Source organism: Lygodium microphyllum, chromosome 23 (genome assembly GCF_053477565.2).
Source record: "Lygodium microphyllum isolate KBCC chromosome 23, Lygodium_microphyllum_v1.1.10, whole genome shotgun sequence".
Classification (NCBI taxonomy): Eukaryota; Viridiplantae; Streptophyta; class Polypodiopsida; order Schizaeales; family Lygodiaceae; genus Lygodium; species Lygodium microphyllum.
In genome coordinates, this window is record NC_141157.1 from 8595656 (window position 1) to 8616864 (window position 21209).

At 39.3% G+C, this 21209-nt stretch overlaps 1 protein-coding gene across 3 annotated transcripts in view; it reads right to left on the reverse strand.

Moving 5' to 3' along the window:
• Positions 1-17284, reverse strand: part of LOC148015857 (protein NRT1/ PTR FAMILY 8.3-like) — a 99225-nt gene extending 81941 nt beyond the window's left edge. For 2 of the 3 annotated variants that reach the window (XM_087664712.1, XM_087664711.1), the window contains exon 1: positions 17042-17284. In XM_087664712.1, coding sequence (XP_087520838.1) covers positions 17042-17198 — 157 coding nt within the window. In that variant the 5' untranslated portion in view covers positions 17199-17284. The remainder of the gene's footprint in view (positions 1-17041) is intronic. The other variant, XM_087664713.1, reaches the window with a different exon arrangement.
• Positions 17285-21209: the final 3925 nt, after the last annotated feature.

Sequence of the window (21209 nt, forward strand, 5' to 3'; positions counted from 1 at the left end):
GATAGGCCGCAAACCATGTCTTCTCCCTTTTTTTTTTAAGTTCAATGTGGTTCAATTTGCCTTTGCAAGTCTTGGTAGGCCACTAGACATCCAACAAGCACCCTTTGTTCAATGCCTTGGCCTCTCTAGGGTGATCATTTGGGCTCCCTTGGTAAGATAACTATCACCTCTGTAATCTTAGTATGCCACTGGAAAGTCAATGTGCACCCTTTGTCCGATGCCCTGTGTGCTTTGGGATGGGATGTCTTGGGATTAAAATGGGCTTTAGCTTTTCTTCCAATCCCTTCTCGGTTCTAGTTTTGTACTTAAGAGGGGGTGTGGAGTTAAAAATGCATTACAAACTAATTAGCTCTTCAAAACAACCCCAAAACATGTAAATTACCAAGCGTTTCATTAAACCTAGAGAGTTTTTAGATCCTATGAGCAAAACCCTAGTTTGGGAGGACCCTTCTACATCTATAAATAGAAAAGCTGCCCACCATTCAATCCATCTTTGTCTTGTAGGTTTCGTCCATCAGCCCTCTTCCACTAGCTATCCAGTCCCCCAATGGCTGCTGCTACATGGTCTACAACCGTCGCCCAACCTCCCACTGCTGCCGATGATCAACCACCATCATCTTCAAGGGTTACATTGTTGCATTTACCAGTTCTAGTCCCAAAGACTCTTGTGTTCTGGTTCCCTACTTGATACCCTTCCATTTCTAGCATTGGCTTGATTTGTTAGGTGTAAAGTCCCTTCATCTCCGTGTAAATAGACTTACGGGTGTGAACACACCCTAAATGTACCCTAACATATAAATACATTCTTTTATTCTTTGTGTACCATCACAACGGTACACCTATCTCTGCGTTCACTTCCTCTACCTCTCAGTTCAACTCTGCTCTTCAGCTAACGCCTTGACCTTGCACACCATTGCACACTCTCACCCCTTCAAACTGGTATTAGAGCTTCGGCGAAGGTGTGCACGCTTCCCGAAGTCAAGGCGAGTCAATTTCAGCTCGCGTATGCGAAGAAAACAGCAGGTCGTTTTTCAGCAGACAGCTGCACACGCATCGAGCCGACACATTTCAGCAAGTTGTCACCTCCTACACGTCAGGTCGTCAGTTTTTTGGCCTGTGTTCACAGTTCGCAGCAGGCAACAGCCAAGCGGCAGCAGGGACAAGTCTACACAGGCAGGCAACAGCCTGCACAAGTCAACATGACTGCAGACAACACCTCCCAGGCAGCGATAGGCAGGTGAAAGCAAGTGATAAGCAGGCGACAGCTCACCAGGATAGGCACAGGCAGATTCGTCAGGTGGCAGGGCATGCGGGACAGGCTGCTGGTCAACAGCTAGTGTTTCGTCACCTTATCAGCAATTTTCATCAATTTTTCACTAATTTTTTGCAAGCAAGCCCCTTGCTCACTGACGGAGATTCACGCGCGCAAGCATAGTGCTCAAATTTGTGCAAATTTATGCCCAAAATTTTGGGGCTTTTCCAGATTTAATATTGTTCATGCATAATTGAGGCATTTGCGTCAGAAATTGCACACATTGTGCGCATTTAAATTGGGGATGTCGTCAAATTCAGTGAAATTTTGCTCATTTGAGTAAAATTTCTCAACATTGGACCTATAAAATTTGGGGCTTTTGCTGTACTGGTGAAATTTTTTCAGCTGAGTCAGATTGGCTAACATTCGTGCACACTTGAACCCGGAAATTTTGGGGCTTCTGTAAAATTTTGTGAAATTTTGCTAAATTTGCCCGTTTTATGCTCTCGGGAACATGTATTAATGCAATTGGGGCAGATTTCATAGTGAAATTTGGGCTTTTGCTGAAATCTGTGGAGGCAAAGTTAATGCATGAAATGTACTTTGGGAATATTGCTGAAGCAATCTTGTGGTTATAAGCAGAGTGATTTTAGCATTTTTATCTCCCGCTTGTGCGATTTTGAAGAAATTGCAGAGATTTCTTGGTGTTTTGGGTATGAGAAGATGATATGAGCACATACGTATGCAGTACACTTGCTGGACAGCAACCATTGAGTTGATGTATTGCTGATTATTCATGTTGCAGCAATCTTAGTGATCGTTTGCAGATCTGGGATTGGTGCAGATGTATTTTTGGTGATATTGCTGAAGTAGGAGTTACCTGGCAGTGATGTATGCTTTTAATGTATGCAAAAATTGCAGTCATACTGCTAAAAGTCGTTCACTCTACTACTGTATATGTGCTTGGACTGAATCTTGCTATTATTTGCTAAAAATCTGGGCTGAAATTAGCTAAATATTCAGCTCATTTTTTGCTGTCATAAATTGCAGCATTGAATTTCTGGTTTATTGCTGAAAAATGGCTGCAAATGATTCTAGCAGCAATGACACTAAATCCCTCTTTGAAATCAAGAGGTTTGATGGCACTGGCTTTGACTTATGGAAGGATAGGATGCAAGGCATTTTGTTTATCAAGGACTGTGAAGATGCTCTCTTGGAGACTAAGCCTGCAGCTATGACAGATGTGGATTGGGCTAGACTTAATAAGAAGGCCATTGCATACATTAAGATGGCAGTGTCTGATGATGTACTTACAAACATCAAGCATCTTGATACACCTTATACTATATGGAAAAAGCTCAAGGATACTTATGAAAATACAACTCCTATGAATCAAGTGCATCTTATGCATAAACTTGTGAACATGGAGTTGGATGAGTCTAAGCCAACATCTGAGCATTTGAGTGCTTTCACAAGGGTTTTAAGTCAGTTGCAGGACTCTGGTTTGGCGGCTTTCGATGATAAATTGAAAGACATTTTCTTATTGATGACTTTGCTTGACACCTGGGAATCTTTGGTTGCGTCACTTAGCAACAATCCTGCTTTGACTTTTAATGGGGTAAGAGGTTCAATCCTTAGTGAAGAAATCAAAAGAAAGTAGTGTGATGAAAGCAATGGCTCATCTTACCATGTGAGAGGCAGGTCTGAAAAGAGGGGTAATGCAGCCAGTAAAGGTAAAAGCAGAAGCAAAAGCAAGGGCAAACAGCAGGATGTCACATGCTATCAGTGTGGGCGTAAAGGGCATAAAAAGCCTGATTGCCGGTACTTCAAAAAAAAGCAAGAAAGAAAGAAACAGCAGGGTAAGAAAAAGAAGGATTATAAGAAAGATTATAACAGCTCTTCCTCAAAAGAAATTGCAAAGGCAAATGTTGCATCTAGTATGGTCATTGAAGAGCTTCCTGACACTGAAGAGATACTTGTTGTAGCCTCATGTAATGATGCAGATATTATGGCAGCAATAGGTGATATGGATAGACTGTCACAATCATGGACAGTGGACAGCGGTGCCTCCTTTCATGTTACCCCCTCTTAGGAGTCATTTTTTGAATACACTGCAGGTTGCCTAGGCAAGGTTTACTTGGGTAATAACTATGCATGTGAGATAGAGAGTGTTGGCACCATTCACTTGGCTCTTGAAAATGGCCAAGAGCTGATTTTGCAGGATATCAGATTTCTACCTAGCATAAAGAAGAGTCTACTATCAGTTGGGCAGCTTGATGCTAAAGGGTATTTTATTACATTTGGTAGTGGATCTTAGAAGGTCCATAAGGGCTCTATGCTGATTGTTAAAGGCAACAAAAGGTGGACTGTATATTACTTGCATTGTAAAGCATTACCTGGCAAGTTCTTGACTATGGCTGAAGTTGATTCACAGATGGAGCTTTGCCACAAAAGACTTGGTCATATGAGCCAGAAAGGCCTTCAGGTTCTCTCCTCTTTAGGGAGATTTGATGTAAAAGGCTCTGGTCTAGAATTTTGTAATGATTGCTTATATGAAAAACAAGTGAAGTCTCCTTATTACTCTGGTGTCGTTAAGAAGTCTAACACTCTTGACTTAGTACACTCTGATGTGTGCACTATGCCTGTTAATTCGTATGGGGGTGCACAGTACTTTGTTACTTTCATTGATGATTTTAGTAGAAAGTCATGGATGTATGTACTTAAGAGAAAAAAAAGGAAGTGTTGGATTCTTTTAAAAAGTTTCATGCTTTTGTTACCACACAAAAAAGGCTTAAGTTAAAAGCCATAAAAACAAATAATGGGGGTGAGTATGTCTCAAAATAATTTAACAAGTTTTGTGAGATGCATGGAATTAAGAGGGAGTTGGCAACCCCTTATAATCCTGCATCAAATGGCGTGGCTCAAAGATTTAACCGCACACTTTGTGAGAGAGTCAGATACATGTTGTCCACAACTAATCTCCTGCAATAGTTTTGGGGAGAGGCTCTTAAAACTGCAATTGATGTATGCAATCACTCTCCCAATCATGCATTGGAAAATGGCATTCCTCAAGAGGTTTGGTCTGGCAAACTTGCTTAATATAACCATTCGCGTATCTTTGGTTGTGATGCCTTTGTGCATGTACCTGTAGAACAGAGGACCAAACTAGACATGAAATCCATCATGGGCATCTTCATGGGATATGGAGATGAGGGAGAGATGGGCTATAGAGTTTGGCTTCCTTAGGGCAGGAAGAGAGTATGTAGCTGAGATGTAGTATTAATGGGGCAAAGTTGCTGAAAAATGCTACACATGGTGATCTTGACAAAAAGAAGGTCAAATTTCAGCATGAACAACCAGCCATTAGCTGAAAGTTCTGTCTCTTTTTATGCTGAAAATGAGCAGCAACCTATTGTGCTACAGCATGAAGATCATGGACAGCAAATAGATGCACAGGATCAAATAGGATAGCAAGAAGAACATGCTGAAAACAGATTACAGCAACAAGAAAATGCTGAAAATCAATCACTTGGTGATGGTGTGCATATTCCTCAGGATGTAGGCCCACTGCCTGATAATACAGATCATTGGGTAAGACCGTCTACACGTGTCAAAAGGCAACCACAAAGGTTTCAGTCATCTTTGGATTGCATTTTGTTGACTAATGAGGGTGAGCCTCTGACATTTAAAGAGGCACAGTCATGTGAAGACAAGAGAAAGTGGGAGCTTGCTATGCAAGAAGAGATGAAGTCTCTATATGCAATAACACATGGGAGCTTGTACCTTTGCCCAAGGATAGAAAAGCTATTCCTAATAAATGGATTTACAAAGTGAAATGTATTGATAGGAAGCCCAAGTACAAGGCGCGGCTGGTTGCTAAGGGCTATACACAAAAGGAAGGCATAGACTTCCAAGAGGTCTTTTCACTAGTGGTGAAGATGACTACGCTCGTGTTTTGTTTGCTCTCATTGCATCCTTGGATTTAGAATTGGATCAGATAGATGCGAAGACTACTTTTCTTCATGGTGACTTGGATGAAGAGTTGTACATGAAGCAGCCAGAAGGATTTGCCATTCCAGGAAAAGAGCATTTGATTTGTAAGCTGAAACACAGGTTATATGGGCTAAAACAAGCCCCTAGACAATGGTTCTAGAAATTTGATACCTTTATGCTCAGACATGGATTTAAACGCAGTCATGCAGATCACTACTTAACACTAAAAAGGCTGATGATGGCAGCCTTATTGTGCTGGTTTTTTATGTGGATGACATGCTGATTGCAGGACAGCATAAGAGTACTTTGAATGCTCTTAAAAGGCAGCTGGGTTCAGCCTTCTCTATGAAAGATTTGGGGACAGCTGAACACATTTTGGGCATGCGCATTAAAAGAGACAAAGGGCAGCATTTGTTCTCTCTCTCATAGGACAAGTATATTAGTAAAGTACTTGACACGTTTAATATGGCTGATGCTAAGCCTCTTGGTGTGCCTTTACCGCCACATACAAAGCTTAGCAAAGCTGATTGCCCTAAGGATGATGCAGCTGCTAGTGCCATGAAGGGTATACCTTATGCATCAGCTTGTGGATCTTTAATGTATACCATGGTTTCAACTCGCCTTGACATTGCTCATGCAGTGGGAGTTGTTAGCAAATTTATGTCTAACCCTAGCAAGCCACATTGGAAAGCAGTGAAATGTATCTTTAGACACTTGAAAGGTACACAATAAAAGTGTATATGCTATGGAAAGGGTACACTAGAATTGCAGGGATTTTGTGATTCGGACATGGCAAGAGATCTTGATACTAGGAAATCTACCTGTGGGTATGTTTTTACTTTAGCTGGTGGGGATATCTCTTGGTGTTCAAGATTGCAGAAAATTGTGGCACTGAGTACTACAAAAGCTGAATATATTTTAGCCACAGAAGCTTCTAAGGAAGCTATTTGGCTTGGCCGTCTAGTCAAGGATTTTGGTCTTTCTTCACATACTCCAGTGCTTGGTTGTGATAGCCAAAGTGCAGTATGTCTGGCTAAGAATACCATGTTCCATGCACGTATCAAACACATAGATGTTTGGTATCACTTTATTTGACAGGTCTTGGATGATGGTCTTGTCACACTGACTAAGGTAAAAACCCAAGAAAACCCTGCAGATGTTCTCCAAGTCTCTTGCAAAGGCTCAGCATGAGCATTGCATTCGTTTAGTGGGAGTTGGTTAGCTTAAAGGTACCACTTCGGGCCTTTAAGTGGGAGGTTGTTGGGTGTAAAGTCCTTTCGTCTCCGTGTAAATAGACTTACAGATGTGAACACACCCTTAATGTACCCTAACATATAAATACATTCTTTTATTCTTTGTGTACCATTACAACGGTACACCTATCCCTGTGTTCACTTCGTCTAACTCTCAGGTCAACTCTGCTCTTCAGCTAACGCCTTGACTTTGCACGCCATTGCGCACTCTCACCCCTTCACGATTTGCATTTGCATCTACAACACGTTGTTTTTGTGTTTTCAGCACTTTTCTTCATCGGCCTCTGCTCCGACTGGTGGTTACTACACTCAGGATCCATCTCGGTGGACAACACACATCGATACCTCCCTCAACCCACTCCCACAAGAGCCATCGATTGCTAGACAACTCTACCCTTGAGCATTCTGTACATTCTCCCATTCATTTACAACACTAATTCATTCACTTCAGAATTCTCTTCCTTCTCTATTTATGTCTTTGCCTTTTGTGTTTTGTGTTTAGGGTTTGCTTTTATTGCATTATTGTCTAAATTATTATGTCTCATTCATGTTCATACATTCTGCATTTTCTCTGTTCAAACCCTAGCAAATCTTCACAAAATTTACCCACTTGCATATTAGCTCTCTAATCATCCTCAAAGCTCACACCTATAATCAATAAATCATGCATATCAAAAAAGCCAAACAACATATTCAAAAGTCCTAAATACCACCAAGTCCATGATTGAACGCTGCAAGATCATGAATACAAAGGCTCCAACATGCTATAATACACTCCACAACAATTCATGTTGTAATACCCTTGCTCTATCCTATGGCCATCTCAAAGCCATATTTTGTGCAAACGTGCTTTTGCCAACACCACAAATGAAAGCAATATGCTCAAGTGTATTCCAGCAAAGTAATGGTTCATGAGCAAAGATACCTCATATAACAAGTGTCACATTATAGTGACTCATATCTCTTGCTTGTTCTCCAAGAACCAAAGAGAAAACCATGAATGAGTCCACATGCAACATTATAATGCTTTCACAAACACTACTCCACAAGATGCCTCAATCATTCACAATAGATGCTTTGCAAGACTTGTGCTCATAGCCATCCCATGAGATTCACATTACTTCACAAGACTTACTTGTAGGCCATCTCAAGAAATCCACATTCGTGACACATCTTCAGCATGAGAAAGCATTCATAGTAAACAAAAATGTGTTCAATGTCATGCAATCTACATATCCAACAAAAAATAGTCACATGTAATAAAAATGGCCCAAAGCAACATGTACACTTCTATTGCTATTAACATATTCTTGCATATCTCCACAAGTCTTTAAAAAGTATAATACTCAGTGCTATAGATGAATGCCCATACATAGCTATACCAAAACAAAGTGAGTGACTAGTGCACTGATCACAATAGGTCCCAAAGCTACCACTAGATATCTAGGCCTAACTATATCGAAGGAGCAAAAGTGTTACCCCTACTTAAGCATCAAATAATGCTCCAAATCTATCCTCTACTAAACCTGATTGAGGCATAACCAAAGTCGTCTCTAAATGAAAAGCCTCGAGGTAAAATGTGTGCTATTGTACATCTTTCATAGACCCTTCATTACAAAATGTGTGACTCTTTACTAAGAACAATTGTCACAAGGATGTGAAATTTTTGGATGATTTGCTTTTGCTAGAGACATTTGATTAATTTAATAATCAAATGTGCAATATTGTGATGCAAATAGCAAATATTTCATTGTAACAGGCCAAGGACCCTGAGGAAACAATGGGTGTTAAGAGCAAAAGTTGTAACAAGTTATACCAACTACGTTCTAGGTGACATTTAATGTTAGTTTGGCCCTAGGACAATTAATTGGCCAATTAGTGTCAGTGGTGACACTAGGGATTAGGCATTAATTAATCCATTAATGCATGTCCAAGGGTCAATTAAGGCTTGGGACCATTGGGGTTGAAAATGGCCTAGCCAATTAAATTGTGGATGGGCACATCTAATTTTGGGCAAGGTCAGAACAACTAAAATTAATTTTCACATTAATTTTGAAAATTAATTAAATGGTTGGAATTTGCTAGAAAATGAATTAGAAAGCTACCACTTGGCAAAAATTCCCATGCAATGGGAAAGAAGGCTATTTAGAGGTTGTAGAGACTGATTCAATCCATGAGAGAGAGAGAGAGAGAGGGAGGGAGAGAGAAGAAGTTGTTGATCAGTTTTACTACTATGGGAGACCATTAGGAGGCTGCAATTTGCTGCAAAAGACCCTAGAGAAACAAGAACGGCATTTTTGGTGCCGACGAGAGTAGTGACAGCATTTAATGCACCATCAAACATCAAGCGATAGTATTTTTGATTGATCATACAAATGCTTCTTTTGGTGTTGATCATGATGCAAATACAGCAAATGCACCCTTTTTGCAACAACCAGTGTATGACAACTTCACTCCACTATGATGAGGGTGGAAAAGGGATGAAGTTTGAGTCCTTGAGTGGTGCACAAGATAGGCTGAAAGCTTTGACTTTTATTCGGTGGTTTGATGCAGCAAATTCAAGAGGAAACTTCACCAAATCCTCTAAGATTCACAAGGCATACACTTTCTCGAAGGGGATCGCATTGCAGTGCTCGTCCATGCTCTTAATGCAAGGTAAAGCACCATCAACATGGGTACAATTCAAGCAAATGCTTGCATCAAATTGGTTGACAAGTACTTTTGAGGTGGACATCATGACAACTGATACATTGCTGCATAGGAGGGTTTTGGACTTTCAAGAAAGTTTGGAGAACCCGAATAAGAAGTTGTCAAAGGTTGAAAAAAGGGGCAGATCTGAAAATCGGCCTAAAAAGAGGTCAAAACAACAAGGAAAGGGCTGGAAATCACTTGCACAACATAGGGAATTAATAGCTGCAAATAAATGCTTTGTTTGTGAGCAAGAGGATCACATAAGTAAGGACTGTCCCAATAGGCAGCAAATTGGAAAATCAAAAAATCAAAGAGATCCAAAGGGTAAGAAGCCCAAAACATCAGTTGGATTGATACTAGATGTTGTCAATGATCAGCCCAATGATGATGCTACTAAGTTATGCAAAGCATGGGGCAAAATCAAATATCAGTATGCTTTGATCTTCTTTGATAATGGAGCCCGAGCCAACTTCATTTCTATAAACATGGCAACTTGTCTAGGCATTAGAGAGGATAAAAAGAGACCCATGGGAGAAGTTGATATGGCATACAAGGGCCATGCAAAGCTTGTCACACCACTCATTGGAAAGCTCTGTTTGCACATTCAAGGACAGATAAATAGTGAAGAGTTCTTTATTGCTCCACTTGAGGGATGTGATGTCTTGCTTGGTATGCCATGGTAACATCGTATGCATGCAGTGAGATTGATTCACATAGTAAAGTGATTGCTATTCAACATAAGGCGAGACCCATACTTTGGATGTAAAGTTAAAAGGGGAATCAGTCCCTAATGTATCAACTACTGCCATTTCTAAATTAATGAAAAATCACATTTTTCTGAAAATGTATACTGATTGCTTTTCTCAATCACTTCCAAGATAACTACGGCTTGAAAGGCCTAAAGATCATGGCATAGATCTTATTCTTGGAAGTAGCCTACTTAATAAGGCACCCTATAAGTGCAGCCCAACAAGAGATTATAAGTCAAGTGAATGAGCTATTGGAAAAAGGGCTAATTCAGTCCAACTCATCTCCCTTTTGTTCTTCATTACTTTTAGTACAGAAAAATGATGATTTATGGCGTATGTGCATTGACCATCATGCTTTGAATAAAATCACGATAAAGAATCAATTTCCAATTCCTTGGATCGATGATGTTATGGATAGATTGCAGGGGACATATATAGATTTGAAAAGTAGGTATCATTAGATACGCATTAGACCAATGATATACCTAAGACAGCTTTCAAGTCATCTTTTCGGTTGTATGAGTTTCTTGTTATGCCTTTTGGACTGACGAATGCTCCTACCACTTTTAATCAAATGATGAATCACATCTTCACGCCACATAGGGGATTTATGGGCACCTTCTTTGATGACATGATTGTCTAATCAATGAATGAGGTAAAGCATAGAAAGCATTTGGACATTATATTCAATGAGCTACATAAGCACAAGCTAGTCATTAATAACAAGAAAAGTGTGAGATCCACTTTTTAAGACACATTGTATCAGCTAATGTATTCATATGGACCCTGCAAAGGTTGAGGCAATACATTCATGGCCACCTTTGAAGGATGTACATGAGATCCACAACTTTTTGGGTCTATGTTCCTATAACACAAGGTATGTACGCGGTTTTGCTGAAAATCAATCTCCATTGAATGCTTCGCAAAGGAATAATGTACCATTTGGATAGACAATAATGGAAAGTATAGCATTTGACAAGTTAAAGAAAAAGATGACTTCAAATCATGTGCTTGTGTTTCTTGATCTAAGAAAGTCATTTGTGGTTCAATTGATGCATATGGAAACAACATCAGGACTGTTCTAATGCAACATAGCCGAGTTGTGGCTTATGAGAGTCGTCTTCTCCATAGCATGGAGAAGAATTTGCAAGTCTACAAGAAAGAGCTCCTAGTTGTAGTTCATGTACTATCTACATGGAAACACTATTTGTTAGGGGCTGATTTCATAGTGCAAACAAATCATCAGACATTAAGGCACTTTCTAATGCAGACAAAATTGTCAATCAGAAATTTCTCTCTTAAGCATACTCTCATCTTCTCCAACCCATTCTCTGATTATCTTAGCAAATCTCAACCATTTGAAGGAATTTTCACCTAGATTTGGTAGACAACGATGAAATTTCTATTGTAAACCCTAGTTTATAGGTTTAGCAGTCACCTTGGGGCCCATGCCAACAATTGGGGGCATACTAGACTAAAACCAACAGCTAGAATTTAAGGAATTGCTAGAGATTTCACATGCCAACCCATCCCATTTGATTTGGGGTAGCATTTGAAACCAACCCTCCTCCTCGGATAGGGTGGTAAACAACCTAATTAAGCACTAATTACAACAATTAATAAATCCACAAAACTGAAATGCACACTTTACCATACAATCTTGGAAATTGGACAGCCTATTGGCCCCAAAACTGACACCCCTCACAGTATTTCTTTAACTTTTATTGCATATGGATGGAGTGCAACAGAGATCTTCCAACCTCCTCCACTAATCCAAGTACCTCTTGCTGTCAAAGCTAACAGCAAACCTCCAAACCAATTTTCCCCTTGGTTTGCTTGGGGATTGACCTTCACCCTACTCCTTGAAAGATAAATTCAGCCCCAAATCTAATATTGGCTAGGTGGCCTTGTGAATCTCCTTGAAATTCCTCAATTTCAGCTCTTGGAATTCAAGTCCTAGGCTCTAAATTCTAAGCACCATCCCGCGAGGCAATTGTTGAAACCCTAATTTCTACTATAAATTGGGATTTACAACAAACAAGGACTGAAATCTCTTCCTCTGATGGCTCAAACTACTGGAAAATGCTGAGATAACTTGAGAGATGGCTCAGGAATGAGAGATAATGTTGTAGAGGGAAAAATTTCAAAGTATATCGCAAGAAATTCTGAAAAACTGTTGCTGCCCTGCTCAAATAGCCATGAAAGCTATTACCTACAGCTTAGGATGACCAGAAAGACTGTTGCCCCTCGTGTACTATCATCTCCACCAGAAGGACCTTGGGCTGCTATCACCTGCTCCTAGAGGGCGAGACAAATTACTTTAGGACTGATCCATGGTGGTTGCAAATCACATCAACAGCATCTCCTTGCTCTCTAACAACCTCCTTCTCTCTCACAATGGCTAGAATAGACTTCCACCAGACCCTAAAAACGTTTTCACACTTGCATGGGCAAGTTTTGACAAGTGACAGCCTTCTAATCCAATTTTCCAGCATTATCTAACTTATTAAAAATATTTTCAAAATATTATTAATCATTATTCTAGTGCTCAAAAAACTAATTCCACCGATCAATAATTAAATTGGCTAGGCCAATTTGTCTTTCAAGTATCCTTGAGTAGTTGTTGATCCTTAGACTGGCATTAATTACTTAATTAATGCCTGGTCTCTGATGTCATCACTAACATTAGTGGCTAATAAATTAGTCTAGGCCAAAATTTGACACCGAGTACCACCTAGTGCATGTCGGGCATAACTTATTACAACTTTTACCTTTGGCGCCCGCTACATCCTCGGGGTCCTTGACTTGTTACCATGAAATAACTGCCATGTGCATCACATGGGCTAAACAACCTTGCACATTTGATTAATAACTTAATCAAATGTTATTGGCAGGATTAAAGCATCTTAAAATTTCACGTTCTCGTGACACTATTTGGCTAATCAGGAGTCCAATTTGTATAAGTCCTAGGTGAAGATCAAGGGGCAAATTGCCCAAAAAGCTTGTTGATCATTCGAGCCAGGCTACAACAAGGGGCTTCCAGATCAACAGAGAAGATTAAGAAATCCAAGTTGTACTCCATCCAATTGCAGTACAAGATAAAGAAATACCACAAGGAGCACCAATTTTAGGGCCAATAGGGTGTCCAATGTCCAAGATTGTATGGTAGACTGTGCATTTCAGTTTTTGTGAATTTGTTAATTACTGTAATTACCTGCTTAGTCAGATTTTCACCACCCACTCCAAGAAGGAAGGTTGGTTTCAACAATGATTCCTCATCACTTGCATCCCGTTCTCTTAGCGATGTCTTGCTGAAATCTTTGAGAACTCACTGCTCTTCACCAATTACAACACTTTAGAAAATGTTTGCTAAATCTTAGGCCTAACCCAAGAAACTACACACTCGCATATTTAAGAAACTTGACATTGTCTCCCAAAATCCTAAGCTGAAATTAAACTAGAGCAACTCATATTTACACTCCACACATCCACAATCTCACATCCTTGAAGAAAATGGTAATGTCCCAATGCCTCCAAAATAATCTAAAGGGTAACAGATATAAACTAACTTAACAAAGATACACAAAACAGGATAGCTAGAATACTCTTGTGCGGAGGATGAAACATGATAGGCCCCAAAGATTTGCTCCCCTTGCAATATATATTTATCTTTATTCAGAGCTTGGACAAATCATAAGTAACCTACTCTTGCAATATATATTTATCTTTATTCAGAGCTTACACAAATCATAAGCGACCTACTCTTACAAGCATGCACCCTCTCAATGCCAGTGATTCCCATGTGCCTTGCTTTTGAATCAACCTAAACCTACTTGTCACCAATGTTGCCTCCTTAATTGCTCTCGCCAACCTTAACCAAATGCACAACAAATCTATCCATTCACAATATAACAAGTGTAGTGCATGTGAATACATGTTATCATTAGTCCAAGTGGCCTATAAAAGTGGCATTGGAGGTGGAAACACAATCCCACACCGTTGTGCATTGTAAACAATGTATACACACAATCTCAATTCCAAACTGATTTAATCTGATGTACGAAGCTTCAGCCCTATCCATGCATCAATCCTAGTGCCTTGCTCTAACCTTTCCACAACCAATTCACTATCAAACTAAGTAAATTTGCATCTACACTACTACCATAGCAAATCGTCTTGCATCTCCCTAATGTTCCTATGCATTTGCTGCAACAGAAGATCAATGATCGCACTTTTGTACGCTCCAAAACAATTATAAATAGTTGTACTTCAGCAATTCCACACACAATTAGTCCACATGTGCTGAATATCACCTTGTCACCTTTAATGTTGATCTTTAACCAACTTTAAAGTGTTCACAAATACACAAGAACACTTCATCCTACCAAATCCTAAAAATGACAGCCAACATGTTAGCCCAATTTTACAAAGTGTTTGCCTTTACAACTATCTTGCATAGTCCCCATGTAATCCCACATTGTTCCTCTCACAAACAAAGGGATTACTCGCAATGAAACTATAAGAAAATCACTTTCTTCATAAGAAAGTTGTCTAAAAGTGCACAATGCTCGAGATCTCAAAGAAGCCTCGCATCCACTAGTGTATGATTAGTCGATGCCAAAAGCAAGGTGAAAGTTTACAAAGAAGCAAGGGTAGCAATCAAATTTGAAACTTTTAGTTGGTATATAGGATAGCCAGAAGGCTTTGATCTTCATTCAGCGGTTTCATGATGCCTATTCTAGGGGTAACTTTTCTCTGAATTTGAAAGTGTACAAGTATCAAGGCAGCAACCCACTTAAAGCGGAATGCACTTTGGCGATGAACAACTCTTTTGATGCAAGGCAAGGCATAATTACTCTTGTAGTGGATGTGACAATAACTTGGCACAAATTGGATACGCTTGATTGTGTTGATTTGAAAGAGTACAATAGAAAATTTTGGGGAACTTTGTTATCAGTTTTAGCTCTTTCATGAGATCATGATGTCAAAGCAAATAGAGACTTGTTGCTGTGGCCTAACTAAAAAACTTCGTGACTATTGCATGAAGACAAAAATGACCAAAATGGATTAGTTGACTAAATACAACTCATGAATTGATGAAAGACCCAACTATCCCATTTAAGGGCAACAAAGATGCTTCAAAAGACAATTCTAAAAAAAGGGCAGCAAGACTGCATTTAAGGGCAGCTAGTCCAAATCCTACAAGAATAATTGTTGGACTCTGATACTACTATTGAGCTCTAACACCACTATTGACATAGATGTGGAGTAATTGTACGAGAGAGAGAGAGAGAGAGAGATGAAGCATAAGAATACTCAATCACAATGACGACCAATGAATGAACTCAACTCCAACTCATGGTTACAGCACTCGAGATTTGTTTCCATTGGACGACCAATCGACATCTCCCTCAGCTTGCTCCCACAAGAGCCACCGAACTCTCCCTTTGAGCATCTTAGACGCTCTTTCCTTCATTTACAACATTCATTCATCCACTTTAGAGTTCTCTTTCTTCTCTATTTGTGTTTTTGCATTTTGTGTTTGTGTTTGACTTCATGGTCATACACTCCATGTTTTCTTTTGCAAACCATGGCATATCTCCACATAAATCATCAGCTAGCATCTACTTCCCACTGCTGTCCACACCCCTCCTACTAGCAGATATCAAAAGTTCATGGAGTGCTGTCCAGCCTTCCACAGCTGAGGTGCCCTGTTTGCAGCTGCTGCCCATCTTCTCTAGCATCACACGAAGCTTTTCTTTGTTTGAGTGTTTGTTTATGGTGAAGCATGTGAATCAATAGGCTAGTGCCACTTCTCACCATGTGGTTGTTCACACACTTTGTGTTTCTCTAGAAACCCTATGGTATCCTCACAAGAGGCTGAAGCATGTGACTGAGTAGGCTAGTGCTGCCTACATGCGCATTAGGAGTGGGCAACCTTAGAATCTACACTAGGAGCCCTCCACTTCTAGGTATCCTTGAACTGAGCCTAGGCACCAGAAATGTTATCTACTAACTCTACATCCACCAAATGCTCAATGTGATCCAACCTTCACTCCATGCACCTCTTGATGTCAACAACCCCCTCTCCCCCCAAATTTCAATGTTATAGAGAAATGCTTTGTCATGAAGGGATACTTGCATCTAAGAAACAGCTAATGTATTGGGTCATGCAGAAATTGCAGGCTAAGCTAGTTGGTTTCATCAAAACTGCCTTCATGGCCTCTTAATGTCTGCCCCAAATTGTATGGCTCATATTGGTAATATATATTTGATTTTTTCTACTTTTGATGACATGTTGAGAACTGAGATTGGCTCATTCATTTCAGCTGCCATGGAGATTTTTGGGCTAAACCATAATCATAAAAAGGTAGTGAATCGTGAGATTATTGGTAATTAAGAGCTCACCTTGTTGTAAACATAGTCAATAAACATGTGCATGCCTTGGCCAAGAAACCTAGTCTTCTTGATCATATATTCAGCAAAAGTAACCTCGGTCTTTTATGCTAGCTGCTTTATGAACTGTGACGGGGGTTCCAATACCTTCATCAATAATCAGTGCATAATGCAGATTTCCTGGTGGGTAAATTGTAACTAACATTGTTTTTCTTATGCGGCAAGATAGAGGGCTATCCTTACGCCACAAGGCTTATCCAAGATTGGGGTTCGATATCAGCAAATGTAACATGGTCTGGCAACCTGGACCACAAGCAGAGTCCTTGGATAGCATTGATTGGAGCAAGTTATTTCAGTAATCATTGACTGAAATGGAACCTCTCAGAGCTTATCATTTGATGCGGCCTGGGATCAAGTGTTGGAAGCAAAACAAAAAGTTACGAGAGCCTTCAGACTCAGCTCAATGCAAATAATCGTTTGGACGATTCAGGTATCTCCTTGTATGTTGTGAAGAATAAGGAGTTGAGATATGAGAGCTCTGTGAGTATGAGCGTGGTAGTCGCGGGTCAACCCTTGCAAACAGGTTCCATAATATCTGTGTACCTTGTGTGAAGAAAGGGACAGATTAGCCATCCACAATTATGTATATATGTTATGTGCGTGTATTTCTGTGTGTCTTTTGGATGGGAGAAAGAGAGAGAGACTACCAATGATAAAAATGCAGGCTAGCCAACCACCGGTGCGTGAGCGAAGGACAGGTCGACCGCGGTAGTCCACAGATCCATCCTTAACGAAATCATCTTGCTGCAGCTGGGCCTCTGATGGGAGGAAAGAATGGTAAGAGATGATCTTTGAGTCACCCATTCAGTCCAAAAACAGGGCTCTCTCTCTCTCTCTCTCTCTCTCTCTCTCTCTCTCTCTCTCAATTACAAATAGAAAATATCTATGTCTTTGCATCTCACCCCATCTTCTTGCTGCCAGAGAATGAATACGGGTCCATGACACTGGCAAACGCGAGCCCACGTGCGCGATTCGATTCGAATATCATCTGAATCATTTCCACTCAATCAATGTCCAGTACTCTCGAGTCTCCATGGCCCAATGCCCATCGATTCCTTTTCCAGCGCAGCCTTTTTCCATGTGCCAGAGTCCAACTTCCAAGCGCAACTCTAACTCGCTGACTTAAACACTCTCACAGTCTGCCGTGACTTTGCAAGTCACTTTTTTTCCTGACTGTAATGCGCCATTTGAGTAGCGTCATATGAGTCGGTTCTCAACGCATGCAACACAATGGAACGGAGTTTGGATAGTGGTGAAGCATTGATAGGGTTCGCACGTGAACCATCACAGGCTCAAAAAGGTAACCGTGGTGAGACCTTTTCTTATGTGGCAGGCTTACCCTGGTTCAGCCATGGGAGGCCTGATAACTACGAGAAAAACCTGTGTTTCAATATTTACTAGTTCAATCGGGACACATGGCACAAGAAGAGGGTGATTTTTACGCCTTTATTCTCACTAGATATAGGATAGAGATGGAGCTGAGATGTCGATTCCCTGCACCCTGTTTCAATTGTGTAGTACAACTACCTCGGCTCTCATGGTACATCATGTGCAAAGGGTGTATGACATCAACTTCAATTCAGGAAGGATCCTAAAAGGCAGTTCACATGGCACACAACATATGAAACAAGTTTGGATAGTGAAGAAGCACCAACTCATGAAACATAGCATTGACTTCAACTTGGGAATGTACGGAATTTTGCCACCAGTGTCATCACAATATCTAGACCAACACATAGCGCATCACCATTTTTTAAGTATGTGGTATTGCCACCTTGTTAGAGACAACTAGCGCAACAAAGCTTAGCACTTCATGTAAACCAAAGCTTGAACAACTTCACATTTACTTAGCCTAATTGTCATGGGAATCAATGATAGGTACTTTTCTTTTGCAAATCATTCTTAAATAATTATATACTTAGGCCGATTACATAGTAGATGCCCGTTGCTAAAAGGACATGCATGTAATATTCATAATTTGATTTGAAAAGTCCATTATTGAAAGCGCACAAAGTTCAACCTCTATATTAGAGCAACCTCATAGCATCTTTTAAGATGCAAATGTAAACCTTATATTGATAGTAATATCACTATTCATTCACATTTTTTTCTTTTAAAACTTCTATATTAAAGTAAGGTCCAAAGACTTACCTAAGGTTAGGGAATGAACTAATCATGGATAAAATTGAATCGCAAAAAGAATAACATAGCATCCTTAAAACACAATATGTAGTGATGCACCATGAAAGTTGACTTCCATAACCATCCTTTTGAATACAGATTTTGAACAAGCAAATTGTGGTAATGAAGAATATTCATGAATTTATTTAGGGTTGTATTTTCCCTAGGTATTATTCTAAGGTCATTACATCTTGGATTAAAGGATACACATAATTTTTGTGCCCTAAGTTATAGCTAATATCTTGTTAAGGTTGATTAATGACCTAAATTAGGGAATGCAACTCTAAAATTGGTCCATCTATTTTAACAATCATCAACACATTAATACAAGCATGAGAAGTCTCGACTTGTCATGCTTGAGAGAGATATTGCATCCACTATTTTGTTGTGCTCTTGCTTTTTGGCCTTTTCCATGTGTGTTTTGGATGGGGTGGGACACACACACACACACACACACACACACACACACACACACACGTGTAGGGGACCTTGAATTTTTCAACATTTATTATACACATATTAGGCATCTAGTTGGTGCATCACTTTCCCTCATAATAGAATTGCTCCAATAGCATCAAAAGGCAATAAAGAATTAACATGCACTAGCATCAAAAGGCAGTAAAGAATTAACATGCACTACTTCATATCAGTCCATTAATCCCTACTCACATTCGAGAAAGCCTCTTTCATTACATTATCAAAAGCAAAGGATCATTATTCACAACTATTGACAAATCAATAGGATGACCCTTTCCTCAATAAATTAGTTCAACAGTCTATATGGACCTTTCCTCTAGGTTTTTCCTTATTAATTAATTGATTAATTAGTTGTTGTTGCTCTATTTGGCATAGATCTTAATGAAAGTTATTTTTGTGCTATGAATAGTTCCCGATTGCCGACTAAAAAGGTTTAATCTAGACCTATGGCTCTATAGGGCAATCGTCTTGGTTCATGTTTACCATAAAGCTTTCACAATTTTCATTCCTCTATGTTTTACTCCTTAACTAACTTATTAATATGTCATTATTGCTCTCTCTCATACAGTAGATCAGCAATGTTTGTAGGGATTTTCTTTGTTACAAAATCAATTAGTTTTGGGTGATTATTTTCTATTTTATTGGGGAGGCTTTATTCTTTCAGCTCTTGAAATACAAACCCCAGTTGATTTGTTAGTTTCCAGATAATAACTTATCTAAGCAACTTGTAGGAAGCACTATTTTAGTATTTCCTAAAAGCAGCTATTCTAATTCTACTAGGTAGTTTGCCTTCTCGCAATTGGTAGTAAGCATTACCTAGTCCATGATGGTAATTCCAATTATTTTTATTCTTTATGTGATTTGCTCTAAGTGCTACTCGTTTTGCTACTTAATTCATTTTTAGTTATGGTTTGAATGCCTTAATTTTTGAGTAATTTGAGTGTAGATGATGATCTTTGATGAGAAGAGACATGAGATTAGGGCATGATTACTATTGAAGCAATTATGTAGTGGTTATGAAAGCATAGTGAAGTGGTTATCTAGTGGCTCACAATTTGCCAAAAAATGGTTCTAGTTCTTTAAATAACTAAAACAATATTAAATAATGAAAGCACCATCATGTTCGAGGGAAAAAAAAAGCATATCCAATCAATAGAAGCCTCGTCACAATGCTTTCTTTATGCACCTTAGTGTACTAATGTCCAATATTAGGAATGTATAATGTCATGGTACTAAAAACTCATACCTTACAAAAAAGAAAAAGCACACCAAATTCTTTTATTTAGGATAAATAATTCCAAAGCCTTTACTTACACATAACTATCTTTAGTATTCTTATGCAATAATACACCTAGTTCAGATAACAACCATATCCATATAAAATCACAGTTTCTTGCCATTGCAAAACATCAAGGCAAGCAATAAAACAGCTGCCTCTCAAGAAATCCTTAACATCTAAGCTTGTTCAAGAAACATATGGAAGATATCATAAAACTCGCCTACATGGCACATGGATAACATAAGAAATCAAGGCTAGCAATATGTAATGATGCATCATGAAAGTTTACTTCCATATACGTCCTTTTGAATGTCGTTTGTGACAGATTTTGAACGAGTAGACCGTGGTGATGAAGAATGTTCATAGATGTATTTAGGGTTGTATTTTCCCTATGTATTGTTCTAAGGACATTATGTTCATGAATGTATTTAGGGTTGTATTTTCCCTATGTATTATTCTAAGGTCATTATGTATCAAGGCTAGTTTATGACGAATAATTTGTACCCTAGTTTATGACGAATAATTTGTTAAGGTTGATTGATGACCTAAATTAGGGAAAGCAACTCTAAAATTGGTCCATCTATTTTAACAATCATCAATATATATACACACATCAAAAGTCTAGACTTGTCATGCTTGGGAGAGAGATCACATCACTATTTGTTGTGCTCTTGCTTTTTGGCTTTTTTCATGTGTTTTGGATTTGGAGAGAGAGAGAGAGAGAGAGAGAGAGAGAGAGAGAGAGAGAGAGAGAGAGAGAGAGAGAGAGAAGCTTGAATCTTTGAACAATTATTATACACATACTAAGCATCTAGTTGGCATATCACTTTCCCTCATAACAACATTGCTCCAATAGCATCAAAAGGCAATAACAAATT